Source organism: Hyperolius riggenbachi, chromosome 4 (genome assembly GCF_040937935.1).
Source record: "Hyperolius riggenbachi isolate aHypRig1 chromosome 4, aHypRig1.pri, whole genome shotgun sequence".
In the NCBI taxonomy this organism is placed as follows: Eukaryota; Metazoa; Chordata; class Amphibia; order Anura; family Hyperoliidae; genus Hyperolius; species Hyperolius riggenbachi.
The window spans coordinates 375,865,406-375,882,784 of record NC_090649.1 but is presented as its reverse complement, the minus strand read 5'-3'; the positions used below and the strand labels follow the sequence as shown (position 1 = coordinate 375,882,784).

Here is a 17,379-nt window from a genome sequence, read left to right as displayed (position 1 = left end):
TGGAAACTTTTTGCATGAAGGACAGAATTGGTTGCGGTCGGCTTGCGAAATCCCTCACTAATCAACTGGCCATCCACTACCCTGAGTCTCAAATCGAGAAACACCACCTCCTCCCCTACCATTTCAGAAGTAAATTGCATGTTGATTTGATTAATATTTAAATAATCGACAAAGTGTCCGAATTCTACTTCAGTACCAGACCACACCACCAGGACGTCGTCCACGTACCTGGACCACCGTATGATGTGCCTCCGGAACGGGTTAGAGTCCGAGTGCACAGCAGACTCCTCCCACGCCCCCAAAAAGAGGCTAGCAAAGGAGCACGCCACTGGGGTCCCCATAGCTGTCCCCGCGACCTGCTGGTACCAACGGCCATCAAACATGAAAGCGTTGTGCGTTAGCACAAAGTATAAGCACTCGCAAATAAATTCAATAAATTTTTCATCCTTATTGGTCCGTTCTAAGAACTTCCTGACGGCCTGTACCCCCGGGTCTTGGGGAATCCTGCTGTACAGACTGACCACATCAATGGTGGCCAGTCTGTCTCCCGGGACCCAAGTGGCGCGCTCTACCATCTGCAGAACCTCCAAGGTGTCCCTCAGGTACGAGGGCACCCCAGCAAGCAGGGGGCGGAGGAGATGGTCCAGGTACCTGGACAACCTCTCCGTGAGAGACCCACAGCCTGAAACTATGGGACGTCCCGGCGGTGCAGTCATGGATTTATGTAATTTGGGGATGTGGTACCACACTGGTCGTCTGGGGAAGGCCGGAACGAGGTCCCCCGCCAATTTCTTGGGTAAGAACCCCCTTTTATAGTTAAACTCAACTTTCTTTGAAGATTGCTGCAAATGTATATGACTGACCTATTTTTTTTAATTAACAATAAGTACTTTAAACATCAATTTACAGCCAAATTTGAATTTCCAAGCTATCTGAAGCTTTTGTATTAGAGACTTAGTACAGAATCCTATGGTATAGAGAATCCCTGTCTTGTTTTGCGTTTACATGTAAGCACTATAAATTAAAGAAAGTCCGTAGCCAAATAAATTAGCTCTTTTTATTGTCCACTTATATTAAGCATTAAGCTCAAAGCTGATTTGCTGCAACACTGTGGCAGAACGAGGTATTTATCCCCCCAAAATCCCAGGGCAAAATTTCACGACTTTCCAGGTCGTGGATTTTGCTGCCCGGGGGAGGCAGAGCTTTGCGCTGTAGCTCTGCCTTAAGTCCAAATCTCCACCGATCTCCGCCTCTCCCCAACCCCTCTTAGTGAAAGAAGACTGATAGGGGCGGTCAGAGGCAGAAATCAGCAGAGATTGACTGGAGCAGAGGCAGAGCTATTGCACAAAGCTCTTCCTCTACCGGGAAGTGAATGGAGCATTTTGCATCAGGGATTTCGGGGGGAGAAATACAACTTTCTGCCACAGGAATGCGGCTAATCAGCTTTGATCTTAATACTTAACATAAGTGGGCAATAAAAAGAGCTAATTGACTTGGCTTCAGGCTCTCTTTAACCACTTGAAGACCCAGCCTTTACCCCCCCCCCCCTTAAGGACCAGCGTGTTTTTTATGATCTGTGCTGGGTGGGCTCTGCAGCCCCCAGCACAGATTAGGTTGCAGGCAGTGCGATCAGATTGCCCCTTTTTTTCCCCCTATGGGGATGATGTGCAGGGGGGGTCTGATCGCTCTTGCCTGCCTGGGTGTTGCGGGGGGGCACCTCAAAGCCCCCCTCAGCGGCAAAATTCCCCCCCTCCCTCTCCTCCCTCTCCCCCCTGGTGATCGGCGCTGCACAGGACGCTATCCGTCCTGTGCAGCCTGTGACAGGCTATCCTCTGTCACATCCCCGGCCGCTGATTGGCCGGGGATCGCCGATCTGCCTTACGGCGCTGCTGTAGCAGCAGCGCCGTTCAATGTAAACAAAGGAGACAAAAGTCTCCTGCGTTTACATTTAGTCTGCGAGCCGTGATCAGCGGCTCGCAGGCTATTCACGGAGACCCGCTTCGTGATCTAACAGGAAACGGCTGCTTGCGTGAGCGGCCTTTCCTGATTAATTAGGGAGGCACCTGGCGACGCAGATGTGCGTCGCTGGTCCTCCAGCTACCACTTTGCCGCCGCGCGGTATGAGTGTGCGGTCAGCAAGTGGTTAAGGCTTCCCACTAACCCATGACATGTGTAAAGCTGAACTGAAGGAAATGCCCTTTTTTATCAACACAGGAGTATCAATGACATCATGACATGCTGGTTTATTTAAAAGAAACCTGTAGGGAAAAAAAGAGCATTAGGCGGTCCTGGGGGAGCCACTGTGCAGCCACCAACTGGCGTTAGGTGGTCATAGAGTGGTTAATTATTATTACTACACATACAATTCATTATATCACAATTTTTTTCCACTTCAGAGTCACTTTAAGAAACATGAATACTGATAGGATTTGTATGCATTTTTCTGGTGTCTTTTAAGACCTTATAGGCATTTTTAGTTTATTGGTAAAAATAAGGTTGAGGGGTACACACAAAAAAAGAAAAGTTTTTCTATGTGCATACTTTTCTGTGCCCTTCTACCAGTCTCCTGTTTTAATATATAGAATATTATTTTTTGGTACCTTCTGTATAGCAGTCAGGATTGTCATCTGGACCCATGACCATATTTCCTTCTTCATCATACTGAGGATAAGTGCCTGGTGCACATGTAGGTATTAGTGGTTCTTCTGTTGTCGGTTCAACAGTGGTTGGCTCAGGTGTAGTGGTGGTTGGAGGAAGGGTTGTTGTAGTAGTAGTAGTAGTTGTGGTGGTGGTAGGTATTCTGGTTGTTCTTGCCACTTCAAGTCCCCTTAGAGGTCGTCCTCCTAGACTCATAACAGGCCTGTCTTGAGGACTTGCTACAGGTTTACTAAATCTTCCAGATCCAAATAGAGGTAAACCATCTGGACTGACAACTGGTGTGCCATTTATATCTGTATTGTTAAAGATCAAATAAGATGGTAAATATTGGAACATAGTATATTTCTTTACCTGTGTAGAACAGATTAGGTAACCTAATCATGCTGATTTTCATAAAATAGCATCCAATTACCTAAAGATATACTCAACCACTCGATACTAAATTCAGTCAAAAGTCTATACCGCATTTGCATCACTAAAATGTACAGTTTGTTGAAACGCTGTACCAAAATATCTTTGTACTGGCTAATATCTATCCTAACCTCAAAAACGTTGATAAGCTCCTCTCGGCAAACTGTCAACAATAATAGTTAGTGGTCGTCTCACACCAAGACTCTTAAAGGTACGTACACACATCCAACAAAGTGTACATCCAATACCATAACATGACCACCCTACGGCAAACTGTTTACATGACTTATATTTACTGCCCACCATTCAACTGAATGACCGACTCATTAACACGCTGCACGCACAAAAGGAAACATCGGACTGCACGACTTAGCCACTTTCAAATCAAGTGCGTTGTTCAAACTACATTGTACACTTATGGCCAACTGCATGATATCAGCCCAACAGTTAGGTAAGTTTATCCACTGGATAGATTGGGCAAACCGTCTGTTACCAGTCGCTTGTCTAGTCGTTTGCCACTGTATTGGATTTTTATGAGTTCAGAGGTCTTCCTTAAATAATAGTATCAGCCAAGTTATGCGAGTTATTATAACTTGCTCAGCCCACACATAGTTTAAGATACATTCCATGGTGCTGATATGGTTAGCTCTATGGAAAGCAGAAAAAATAGTGGTGAAAGTAGAGGCTGATAATGAGAAAGACTCAACATTTCAATAATTGTAAACAGCGATTTACATACCTACTATAGTGCGACCATCTCCTCCCATTTTTATGCGAAGAGGTCTTCCTGCTGAATCCTGAAGATAACGTCCTTCAGTGTTAAGAACCAGCCCACGATTTAAATCTACAATCTAAAATCAAACATATTTTAAAAGTAGAATATTCTGAAAATGATATGCATAATTTAGCATTTGTAAGTACAATTACTAATTTCTTATATAAAGCTCACCCATATGAACATATCGGAATGAGATCAAATTGCATTATTTTAGGTATAAGCATTGTTTAGCTTTGCTATGGATAAAAAAAAAGTAAAACTGACACCACATTTTTATTTTTTTACCCCTCTCTACAAACAGCACATGGATGTTGGGTAGAAAGTGGGAAGAATGATTATTTGAACAATGTCATCATTGTAAGGCAAACGAAGGAAGCCCATTCTGAGTGATGTGTGCGGCATTGTTCCTCGGGAATCTTCAATCAAGATATCAAGAGGATATTGGCATGGGAACTTTCTGAGGATATTGGCATGGGATCATTAATTAAAAGTTAAGTATTTAAGGTTCATCAGGACTAATAAAATACTTTTCCTGATGTGTTTTATTCTTTTTTATGGCTTTGTTGCTTCAGTAACTTTATATCCATTTCACCTGGGGAGGTAGGCATCTGGGGATCCCCTTGTTAAAGAGTGCTAACCAGTACAGCACCATGCTGCCAATATTGACCTAAACTTGTAGAGAGATGGGGCCTGATCCAATTCACTTTTTCTCCTAGGTGATATTTTTCACATCTTATTAAAAAGGCCTTTTAAGCCATCAGCAAGCAAGAATAATTTTGCCAATACTTTTTCACCTAATTTTTGGTACTTCTCCAATCGCCGAGAGCTGAAAGGTTATTTTAGACAGAGATCAAAAGTAATCTCCAAAGAGTTAACTTAGAATAAAAAGTGAATTAGATTGACCCATTAAGAGAAAGGCATTAAGGGAAACAGTTCCGATTGGTTGGTTGGTTGGTTGGTTGGTTAGTTATTATTACTAAGTGCTCTTTTCCACTATGGGTGATTCGGAGTGATTCCCTGCACACAAATTTGGATGGGGAAATCACAGTCCATTGAAATCAATAGGCTGCTTCTGAATATGCATGCGAGGGAAAAAAGTATGCTCAGTTGCATTGAATTGCATGCTGCATGTCAATCTCCATAACCATATATTATCCAGCTAGAGAATTTCAAATCCATACCCGCATCAGAACAAGCAGAAATGGGATCTTAAATTGTCATTAATTTAAAAGTGAAGTTGCTACATGTTAGTGCATATTAGTTATATCTTAAATACCGGTAAGTCTTTTTAACAGGTTTTAAAGACATGAGGCAGTATTCTATTGTACTTCAGGTAAGTAAAGCTATTCTCAGACATTGATTTGGTGTCATAAAATCATAGGTGGAAAATGCAAATTCAATTGCTGAATACTAAAATCATGGGAAATGTATGGAGAGAAATTTAAGGGTTTAATATGTTTAACTCTGAGTGTTCAATCCTGCCATAGATGGGTGATAGACTAAAGCAGAACAGATGTGAAAAGCACTCCAAACATCAAATTAAGAACAGTGAGGTATAAGATTGTTTTAAAGATTGTTATCGTTACTTTTTACTGTAGTGTACCAGGTTGGCTGGTCATCAGTTTCTCAGTTCTAGTTCTTCATCAAAGATCCCTTTTAGTAAATAAACCATTCTGCAGGCCTTGCTGCTAATTACTATTACTGTAGGCTAGAGGATTCATACATTTATTTTGGGAAATATATTTGACACACAATCAGATAACATGCAGCTAAACAACCCAAAGCAATAATGCTATAAATTAAATCTACTGACGTAAAACTGTCATTGGAAACTGATGTAATACTTCAGTGAAAAATAACTTTATTACAGTATGGACACACATACACGCACACACACACACACACACACACACACACACACACACACACACACACACACACACACACACACACACACACACACACACACACACACACACACACACACACACACACTCTCTTTCTCTCTCCCTCTCCTGGTGATAAACCCTTTGCATGTGTCAGTACTTCCTGACTAACCAAAAGGTTAAATATTGCTACGTGTGAATCTGAAAAATTATGTTCAAAACCGGTTACAATTTAATTCAAATTTTCACATTTTTGCAAAGAATTTTCATATTTTCACAAAAATGTTCTTATTTATGTCCTCTGAGCATACTTAGTCATTTTTCACCGTATATGTGAAACATGTTTGCGCTTTATAAGAAGGTCATTTTGCATAACTTTATGAATGTAGATGTCAGCAATCTGTGAATTTTGACTTTCAACTCAAAATTGGGAAATTCAAATGCAGAAGTCAATATTTTGTGAAATCTGCACATATTGTCTCTACCCCCACCCTTTAGATTGTAAACATGTGGCAAGGCCTTCCTCCCTAGTGTTTCCAGCTTGATTATGCAATCGCACTGACTGTCACCTCTCTTGTGGACTAGAACAGTCTCTATTTTTTTTTTAAAGATTCTTTATTTTATTTTGAAGAAGAAAAAGCATTTTAAACAAAACAACAACAAGTGGTTCATCACAGTCTTGAACAAAATAAATACAGATAACAATAGCACTTAGTGGGGAGGGGCATTCCTAGCCACAGGTCAGATATAACATTCCAAACTATTGTGCACAACAGTTAAAATCCTAAGCCCAGGGGCCTATCCCTTCCCCCACTATTAACGCTTAAAGGGAACCTAAACTGAGAAGGATATGGCTTTTTCCTTTTAAAATAATACCAGTTGCCTGAATCGCCTGCTGATCCTGAGTCTCTAATACTTTTAGCCACAGCCCCTGAACAAGCATGCAGATCAGGTGCTCTGACTAAAGTCAGACTGGATTAGCTGCATGATTGTTTCAGGGTGTGATTCAGCCACTATTGCAGTCACAGAGATCAGCTGGACTGCCAGGCAACTGGTATTGTTTAGCAGGAAACATCCATATCACTTTCAGTTAAGGTTCCCTTTAAAGAGTAAAACTGTAGTGTTACCACTATTAAACGGAGTATATGAAGAGGGGTAAGGGGAAAGAAAGAAAGAGGGGGAAGGAAAGAAAACCAGAGGAAAGGAGAGAAATAGAATGGGTCCTCTGAAGACCAGATCCAAAGAACCCATTAGAGTGAAATAAAGAAGGAAAGATTTATAGTAAGATCCGCGCCGGGCCGAACCCAAATAGACCTCACATGATCTAGTAAAAAACTCAAGTTTATGAGGAAAAATGTGGAATCACCCCAATACGAAGGGGAAAATGTAAAATATTTATGTATCCTGGGGAATTTGTAGGTATTCTTCTGATTCTAGAAACATATCCCAGTGAATCCATGTACGTGAGAAGGCCTCGTCCCTATCGTGTAAGGTGTGGGCCAAAGACTCCATCTGATAGACAAACTTTATCTCATTGATCCATTCCCTTATTGAAGGCACAGATTGTGATTTCCAGTGGCGAGCAATAAGGACTCTTGCAGCTTGGATCAAATGGCGAGAAAGAGAGCGCTTGAATTTTTTAAAGGGTTTTGGGGTATTATGGAGCAAGTAGTATGAGGGATCTTCAATCGGATCTCCGTCTGTTAAAATTTTAATGTATTTCTGGACCGATTGCCAAAATGGTTTTATAGCTTCGCAGTCCCAGAATATATGGGTTAATGAACCTACTGCATTGTCACATCGCCAACATTGAGAGCTAGTATTAGGGAAGATTTTATTTAATCTGCTCGGAGTCAGGTACCACCTGGACAAGATTTTATAATTGGACTCTTTGATCCGAGAGGACATTGAGGCAAATTGATTTAGCGTGAGTATCTTCTGCCAACGCTCATCAGAAAATACACAGTTAAGTTCTGATTCCCATTTAGATTTGAGTTCTAGCGACCAGGTGGTATCTGACAGCAGAAGTTGATATAACTGGGAAAGCGTTTTTTTAATGGTGCCCTTAGATAAACATAAATTCTCAAAAGTAGAGAGTGGTCTAGAAAGTTGCTCCCTATTTCCCAGAGAACTGAGAAAGTGGACAAATTGCATGTGACTCCATTCGTCCAAAAATGGACATGAACGTGAGTCACGTATCTGTGAGAGTGGGATCCAAGCTTTATTTTGTATGAGGTCACGGCATCTAATTATGTCACCCATTCTCCAGCAGGCATAGCTTTGAGAAGAACAGCCTGGGGGGAATAATGGGTTGTTTAGTAAGGGCACCATAGGGGAAGGCCAAGGAGATAAATCTGGGAGATGGCGGACCCTAAAGAGAGCATTTAAGGTGGAGTTCACAGAGAGATATTCATTTTGTATTTTAAAAGAGGACCAAGGATAAACACAAAGCTCCGTGTCAACAAGATCTTGCTCCAGTTGTACCCATCTTTTCTGATTGGAGTTCCTGTGCCAGTCAACTAGGCAAGTCAAGGATGCTGCGGAGTGATATTTTCCCATGTCCGGTACAGCTAAACCACCAGAATCTTTGGGCAGAACAAGTGCAGTGTAACGGATGCGTGGGGGCTTGCGTTTCCAGATGAACCGTGCAAACTGCTTCCGTAAAGTCTTAAAGTGTTCCGCTGGCAAGACTATTGGTATGGTTTGGTAAAAGGTATAGTATTCTTGGTAAAATGTTCATTTTTATAATGTTGATCCTTCCTAACCAGGAAAAGCAAGGTTTGTCCCAACGCTGTAGATCGGAAGTTAGAGTTTGGGTCAAAGGGACAAAATTGAGTCTGTACAAATCATTTAGTGAAGAGGGAATACGTATACCAAGGTATGTAATAGCTTGTGGTGGCCATTTATAAGGAAAGTTATTTTTGATCTGGGAACTTAAATTAGTTGGCATGGATACCCCCATAGCTTGGCATTTGTCTGGATTTATTTTAAAATTAGAAATGTATTGGTATGATTTTAATTCCAGTTCCAAAGAGGGGAGGGAAGTGTGGGGTTCTATCAGGTAAAATAGCAGATCATATGCATAGGCCGCCACCTTGTGCTCTGAAGAGGGTAGTTGGGGGCCTCTGATATTCACATTCTTGCGGATAGTGCGTAGGAAGGGTTCTAATGATAAGGCAAATATTAAAGGGGAAAGGGGACAGCCTTGCCTTGTACCATTGGCAATAGGGAAAGAGGCAGAGACAACACCATTAACACGAACCTGCGCAGACGGGATGGAATAGAGTGACATAATCCACCGCAACATATGTTGACCAAGGCCTATATGTTGAAGTGTAGCCTCTAAAAAGCTCCAGTCAACCCTATCAAATGCCTTTTCGGCATCGGTGGATAAAAGAAGCAGAGGGGTATGTGTCTTATGCGCCCATTGGATAAGATCAATTGTGCGTATGGTGTTGTCTCTCGCCTCATGTCCTGGTATAAAACCAGCTTGGTCTGGATGAACTAGTGAATCCATAAGGGGGGAAAGCCTGTTTGCCAACACTTTGGCAAACAGTTTCAAGTCAGCGTTTAAAAGGGAAATGGGACGATAATTAGAGCACAAGGTGGCGTCCTTACCCGGTTTAGGAATAACCGCTATCTGTGCAGATAGCATGTCTCTGGGTAGACTAGAGGGAGGAGCATCTTCCGATACTAAGGCATTAAGAAACGTCAGTAAGCGGGGGATCAGAATGTCTCCAAAGGTTTTATAATAATCAAGTGGGAGGCCGTCAGGACCGGGGGCCTTGCCAGTAGCTGAAGACTTTATTGCCTGTCTAAGTTCAAAGTCAGTTATAGGGGATTCTAGATCACTAACGATTTGTTCAGTCAATTTGGGCAGGCCAGCAGCTTGTAGATAAGTGTTTATGGCATGAGACCTTGCCTGGTTAGGAGGATCAGAGTTGTTAGATGGTAAGTTGTAAAAGGAAAGGTAATAATCCCTGAAAACCTTGGCGATTGATTCAGATCTATATTTTTTAATTCCCGAACGGTCTTGGATATGTGCCACATTAGTGTGAGCATAGGTTTCCCGGAGGGCCCTAGCTAGCATTCTACTGCACTTGTTGCCAAACTCATAATATGAGCGTTTGCACTTAAGAGCCAAGTGTTTCTCCCTGTGGAAGAGAGAGGTTTTCAGTTTTTCCCACAGTCTCTATTTTGACCAAAATGAAAACTACCAACAACAAAGATAAATCCTAAGGACCGCACCACACAAAATCTAATTTGTCAAGGAAAAATGAGCTTTATTGAAATATAATTGCACAAGAATATAAAAACAATTAAAAACACTAGACCCCAGGTAGTCACAATGGATAATGTAGCCAATGGCTGTTAAGATAATTACAATAATGTATAAAGCCCAACCCTTCACTTAATCCCCAAATGCAAAATCGGTATACACATTGATGAGAAAGTGACAAGTGCAAAGTGCATGAATCCTCCCCAAACCAGTATGTCCAGGAGGGAGGTAAAGTGCTAGTAGTGCAGAGAAAAATGAGGTAGAAACGCTAAAAAGTGCATAACACCTGTCAAATCAAGGGTACATGACAGGAAATAGTCACTTTCAAAAAACTGGTCCAAAACGACCAGTTGCCTGTGGGAGCTACCCGTGCGGACGGTGTAACATTTGCAGGATGATGCGACCAACGAAATTTATTATTGGACCACGGAGTGGAATCAAACACTACATCAAGGATTACATCAATTGTCAAACTATGGGTGTTGTGTACCTGTTACGGTGTCCTTGTGACAAATGGTACGTTGGACAAACCAAAAATGCTCTCAAAACAAGAATACAAAAACACATGTCCGCTATCCGCCTTGCCCAGAGAGATGCTGCCGATGGCAAGGTACTTACCACGGTGGCTGAGCATGCCCTTAGGGTACACGGGGGAACTACTGAGGGTTGGAGTGTATGTGGACTAACCCATATTACTTTGTCTTCCAGGGTCGGAGATATTACCCAGGCACTGCTTCGACAAGAAACCAGTTGGATCTATGAATTAGGCACCAGAATACCGGTGGGTTTAAATGATAATTTCACATTTTTAGGATATCTCCACGGATAGGCGGTGCGTGTGTGGTGTTTTCTTTTCACCCCATGGATTGGTTACTTGATTTTGGGTTATTGGCTTTATATTCATATGTACATGCATCCTCACCCTTTGGATCTGATTTGCCTTGGGGCGTGTTCTGCCACATGTGGATGTGTTTTGTGAGTGGACACATCCATATGTCTATATAACTATACGCGTGAGTTCACTTTCTGGGCATGACACTTTTGGCCATGACACCATACTAGGGTTGTATTTGTGCTGTATTGAGGGTCTAGTAAGTGGACCCCCATGAACGCTATTAAACTTATGTTCACACATGTATTGCTTTGTGTTCTGTATCATTTTACATCACGGGTCATCTTTTGCTAGTATAGTGTCATTATGCGGTATTTTACAAACAGATTGAGTCTATTTATCGCTATTTAGGGAGATAGGCCGTTAGTGCAGAACCAATTCCTCAAAGTGTTCTTTTACTCTCCTCATTGTCCCTCCCCCTCCTCCTTTCCCCTCCTCTCCCTCTCTCCTTTCTTTTCCCCCCCTTCCCCCCCCTGTATTCTTTCCCTCCCCCCCCCTTCCTCTCTCTCTCTCCTTCCCCCCCCCCTTCTTTCCCCTTTCCTTCCCCTTCTCCCTCCCCCCCCCCTTTTCCTTCCCCCCCACCTTGTTTCACATTATCTCCCCCTGTGTACACTTGTCTCTTTTCTTTACTTTCCAGTTACAGTACGTCTGGATCATTGAGTCGAAGATTATTCATGGATATCTCACACACAGTCATCTGGATGGAAGCAATGTTGATCTAATTTTATACCTATGCATTGGAACATGTAGATGCCGGACAATTTTGTGTTATTTTTTCTTTTGTTTCAGGTGTAAATAGTGATATTTTACCTTGATTTTGTTATTACATTGTTTGCCATTAGATGTCCTCAGTTTACTTTCCAGGAACATGTGGGTGGGAGTATTTATATATTTATAATTTCGTAGGCAGTCATCGAACATTTATTTGTAAGTTCACTGTTCAGTCTCGCATACTTATACTTTGCTAATGTGTCACTGTCAGACATCTCTCTCCAATACATCCAGTTTGTGCCTTTCTCTTGCTTATGCATTCAGCGCACTTGCGCGCTTATTCCTTGTTTATGGTTGCCATGACTACGTTTCCCTCCACTTGACCTGCGTATGAAGGGACGGAAGGTGCGCTCCAGCAGAGCGCGACCTTTGCGTCTCAGCGTACGTGGCCACGTACGCTTTGACTGTGACGCCCCGCCCCTTTCCGAGCACGCACTTCCTATTTATACGGGGGATGCTCAGGCGTTCATTATGCCCGGTAGAAGCCGCTGCAAGCGGCGAATCGCGAAGGCAGACTTCCCAGGTTGTCGCATCCCTTCCTTCTCCCGTTCTCCACATTGGTGAGTCTTCCTCTGGCGCACTTTTCGGACTTGGTCACACTGACCAGGGTACACCTATCTTTCACTTTCTTCTTTTCTTCTTGGCACTATTTCCTGTCATGTACCCTTGATTTGACAGGTGTTATGCGCTTTTTAGCATTTCTACCTCATTTTTCACTGCACTACTAGCACTTTACCTCCCTCCTGGACATACTGGTTTGGGGAGGATTCATGCACTTTGCACTTGTATACCGATTTTGCATTTGGGGATTAAGTGAAGGGTTGGGCTTTATACATTATTGTAATTATCTTAACAGCCATTGGCTACATTATCCATTGTGACTACCTGGGGTCTAGTGTTTTTAATTGTTTTTATATTCTTGTGCAATTATATTTCAATAAAGCTAATTTTTCCTTGACAAATTAGATTTTGTGTGGTGCGGTCCTTAGGATTTATCTTTGTTGTTGGTAGTTTTCATATTGGTCTGAATCCTTTTCTGCACACACTTGATTGATCATTGATATACATATAAGCTATAATATATGTACTGGTGCTGCCCTTTCTGTTATGTATTAGTCTATTTTGACCAAAGACACTGAACTACTGTTATGAAATCATTTGCATGATCTTGTTTTGTTGTGAGATCCTTGTATGTCCTACCTTGTATGTTAACCCATTTATCTATTGTGCAGCGCTGCGTAATATGTTGGCGCTTTATAAATGCAATAAATGATAATAATAATAATCTGCATGCTCTTCCGCTAATGAAATGTGTTATTTCTTGACAGATGAATGTTATTAGTAAAAAAGGAGATCCATTTATTCTGTATACACTATGAAATGTGGGTAACAAATTATTTTAATGGTAAAATTACAAACGATAAAGTGTGGCACAATATTTCATAACTATATTAACCCAATAGAAGTAACATATTGGCAGTTTGACTTAAGTAACATAAAATCAACTTGGTTGTTCTTGAAACTACAATTCCTATGTTAGCTTGTTTGCACACCCTTGGGGTCCTTTCCTGCTGAATCCATTGCAATGCAATGATATTTCTATGGTATGTTCAAATTGGTTGTGGTGCTGTGCATTTACGGGACAACGTGCATGTTTACAGTGGCAGTGAAGCATACTTTTATTGTATTGAATCCTTCAATTGTATCCTTCACAGGGCCAGTTTAAGCCACACGCGGGCCCTGGGGCAAAAGTAACTTGGGGCCCCCCTACATCCCCCTCCCCCCCAGGAAGTCAGCCCCCGAACCGACTGCTGCCCCTCATGGTCTCGCATAGACTTCTCCCATGACACCCACACATTGTGTAGCTCAGCTGCCTTGTAATAACTCACCTATATCAGCTGCTCCATCCTGTCCTTTGTCTTCAGCCCTGCTGCCTGTGTTTCCTCCACCCGACACATGTGTCGTGTAAATAACATGGCGTGGCTGAAGACGGGATGGAGCTGCTGCAGGGACAGGTTAGTTATTACAAGGCAGCTGGGTAGGGGTGTAACTACATCAGGCCCCTCAGCAGAGATTTGTTGGTGGACACCCCCCTTGGACCAGAACAGAGACATACAAGCAGAATCAATCAGTAAAGAAATGAAGAGTGTCGCCCAAGAATGTCCCACAAAGCTACATATGCCATGTTTCAACAAGCTATTCAGTCAACTATTCAGACATTAAAAAAAAATCACCAGTATTGCACTTTTATTTAGCTTTCCAGTATGAACAGAAGACACAGCCAGCACTAGGGGAAGAGGGAAACAAAGGTGAATGAGGGAGGGCTAGTGCCAACCAAGAGGGCTTCTGAGCGTTTTTCAAATCGACAGTGATTTGGAAAGGACTTGGCTAATGTTACCCTATGACAGTGTTCTCACAGCAGCGCTGTGATTTTTTAAAAATCACAAACACACAGCATGTAGCATTTTTTGAAGCGATTCATTCTAAAATCGCTCTGAAAATTGTTTCACAAAATCGCACTCTCAAATTGCTAGTGATTGCTATTGGGATTTTGGCGTGCACTAGCCCAGAGAGAGGAGGAGTTGAGAGAAGTTGAGAATAGCCTGAGATGGAGCAGAGCGCTCATCTGTATTGCAGTTTCACATCACACAGAGGCTACTTGCCTGTAATAGGACTCCTGTCCCTGCTGGTCTCTCACACAAGTCAGAAAGCAGCCCTCCTGGAGTCAAGGGACTGTCAAAAACTTTTCAACTTGTTTAACACCTTATCTACACATGCAGTCATTATAACAATGGGGAGAGACCAGACAGTTTTTGCCCACAGACCCTCCAGGCAAGCTCTGCATCATGCTGTGTATATTTACCAGTTTGTCTGCCCTCTAATTTCACTTTTATCAGCTAGCCTAGTGTTTCACATTGCCTTACAACAACAAACCTAAATACACCAGACACCAGACCAGCCCTAAATCACTGAATGAAAGGTGGCCTGGGGGAGATTGCCCCCCTTCCCCCCTGGCCAGTGTGGGCCTGCCTGCCACTGCAGCTGAGCTGAACATGCAGGCATATGGGAACAGCCAGAAAGACCACCTGGGGGTCCCAGCAGAGGTCAGAGGCCCTGGGGCAATTGCCCCATTTGCCTCTATGGCAGCGCCGGCTCTGATCCTTCACTGTATGGTCCTATCGGACACGTTTAATGCGCTATGTGACTTTTCCCCACCGTTGGGTTCCGATCTTATTGCAAACCAACCAGCATAGTGTGAAAGGGCCCTAACTGAATATTCAGACTGTGTTTTCTATTCACATGTGAAAACAAGGAATACTGGCTGCACAGAATAATACATGCAAACTATTGCTGGTCATTTTATTAACAAAGATAATTGCATGCATATTTGTATTTAAAGTTACCCTACCCACTTTGTTCCTTCAGGGCCAAAAATCATCCTTTGTCCACCATTATTTTCAGTACTGCCAGCGGATGGTGTTCTCCCATTCATGCCCTCCCTTGGAATCATATTTGGCCTTCCATTATTACCTGGACATAAATTTTATTGAACACATATTATCAAAACAGCTATGTTACTTTGAGTGACTCGAATGAGATCAAAACTCTAACTTAAAAAATAAACTCATGAGATAATTAGTAGTATTTGTAGCACTAACAGTAAATAGAGCATTAGTAACATAGAACAGTTTTCCATTATTGTTATTCTCAGTTTAAGATTTGATTTTTTTAGACTGATCTCTAAACAGCAGCCATGAGAGTTTGATGTAAGATTATTCCAGCTACAATTCAGTAAAGTAATGACCCTTTGAACTTTTCAGCACTAAAACCTTAGCAGCATGGTTTCCTTAGCCAGATAAAAGTGGGTTGCCTTCTACCATATTTACTGTATGAGACGTAGCAAAATTTGACTTTGTTTGACTACCTCACTTGCATAGATAACATCACTAGTGTTTAACACTTGTTGTACAGCAAAACAGAAGGGCATGTCAAACAATTTCTTAGTAGGACTAGCACTATATGTACCTTACCTATGTAAGTTTAACTCATTAGGACACGTAACAGTTCAGGTGCGTACATTTGATAAAGGCACTTGTTGAAAAGGGCACAGGAAATAGCCAGTAGTAGGATATCGGTGAACTTACCGTTATTCTACTACCACATTTTTATAGTAAAATAGTGATAATATTTGACAACATTTTACTACCATCTAACCTCTTCCTACTTTTACACCGAACACCAACCCCCCTCCCCGTTGTGCCTAAATTAACCCCGCCTCCCTTCCCCTTCCACTTGGTGCCTAACCTTAAATCCTCCAGTCAGTCAGGAAGAGAGTTTTGTCCTTGTGGCTCTCAAGACTGAGGTGTGATTGGGCTCAAAAGGATGAACATGATAGACAGATTTTGGAGACATCCACAGGGTGCCTCACAATCATATGACAGTTAATGAAGGTAAGTATAGTACTTACCGGTACTTCCCAAACAGATAGGCGTTTTAAGGGTTTTATTAATACTTTAGACTGAATTTGTATGACATGAGGTTCAGCCATTTCTGCAAATAACCTGAGGAAGTGGGCATGACTCATGAAATATGTAGTTTGAAGTGCCAATAAAACCCTTGTTTTGTCTCCTGTTTGTGAGGTAAGTGTGTTATACTTACCTCCATTAGCTGTTATATGATTGTGATAATGTCATTTTCAGTCATTTTTCCTATTTCCCCACCCCTTTCCCACACCAGTCTGCACCTTGGAAAGTGACTGTTAAAGATTCAGAGACCCAAGTAGGTGATGGGACTTCCCCACAAGTGATGTGATAAGTTGCAATTGGCCAACTACCTAATGTAAGTAGGATCCTAATAGTTTTACTACTTAACATTTAAAGGGTCAATACTACACTTTGAAGGCTTCTGCTTCCCCTGTCATTTTTCTTCTCTCTCTAAGGACACCAGCACATTCCATATGACTTTAAGGGCATGCCATTTTTCAGCATAGATTACTATATAACTGTGTTGGTCTTTTCATTTTTGGAACAAAGTTTTTGTACAACTATGTGAGCTTAACTGCAGGCTATTTACATAAAATGATTTGTTCAATCTGCTGTAATTACAATTGTCTTCATTCCCTGTAGTAAACATTTTATTTTTGTTTTTAATTTACCTACTTACATCTTTAAAATACAACACAAAAAAACTGTAGCCACAACCCAGGGCGTATCAAAAAGTTTATTGTACTTTATTGTCAAGACTTAACAGTGCAATATGTCCATAAAACCACTTAAAACATGATTGCTGGGAGTGCTCCGAAACACATCACACACAATTCCCACATCTGTACAACGCTTACTGCCAGCAGCGGCTTAGCAGCATTGCAGAATGATGTGAGTTGTGCATTACTGATGTTGAGGCAGTTTTCAAGTTTCAAGTTTTGTCCCCTGATGACACAAGACTGCGAAACCGGTCGAGAAGGTAACAGGTGGCACCATTGTCTATTGATCTACGATTGACCATTACATGCGCGCTAATCTTCCGGGGTTCCCAGTTTATGGGCCCCGTATGCGAGTTACTGTTTTTATATCTACTGCCTTTTAAAGAAATGTTATCTAAATAAATGGGTTATGCTTAGATATTGCCGTTTTTGTTTTCCTATGTAAATTCCTGAAACTTTACCTCCATACGGATGTTCACTGGATCTTCACGACGTCTGATG

The 17,379-nt window shown here is 41.9% G+C and overlaps 2 protein-coding genes across 2 annotated transcripts in view; both read right to left on the bottom strand.

Annotated features, from left to right (window-relative positions):
* FNDC1 (fibronectin type III domain containing 1) overlaps positions 1 to 17,379 on the bottom strand; it is a 274,542-nt gene that overhangs the window by 85,291 nt on the left and 171,872 nt on the right. Inside the window, exons 9-11 of the mRNA XM_068232055.1 lie at positions 15,085 to 15,206; positions 3,809 to 3,920; positions 2,601 to 2,951 (exon numbers count right to left, since the gene is read on the bottom strand). Of these exons, the coding sequence (XP_068088156.1) occupies positions 2,601 to 2,951; positions 3,809 to 3,920; positions 15,085 to 15,206 (585 nt within the window). The remainder of the gene's footprint in view (positions 1 to 2,600; positions 2,952 to 3,808; positions 3,921 to 15,084; positions 15,207 to 17,379) is intronic.
* The window catches only part of TTLL2 (tubulin tyrosine ligase like 2), a 688,842-nt gene that overhangs the window by 602,065 nt on the left and 69,398 nt on the right, over positions 1 to 17,379 (bottom strand). The window lies entirely within an intron of this gene.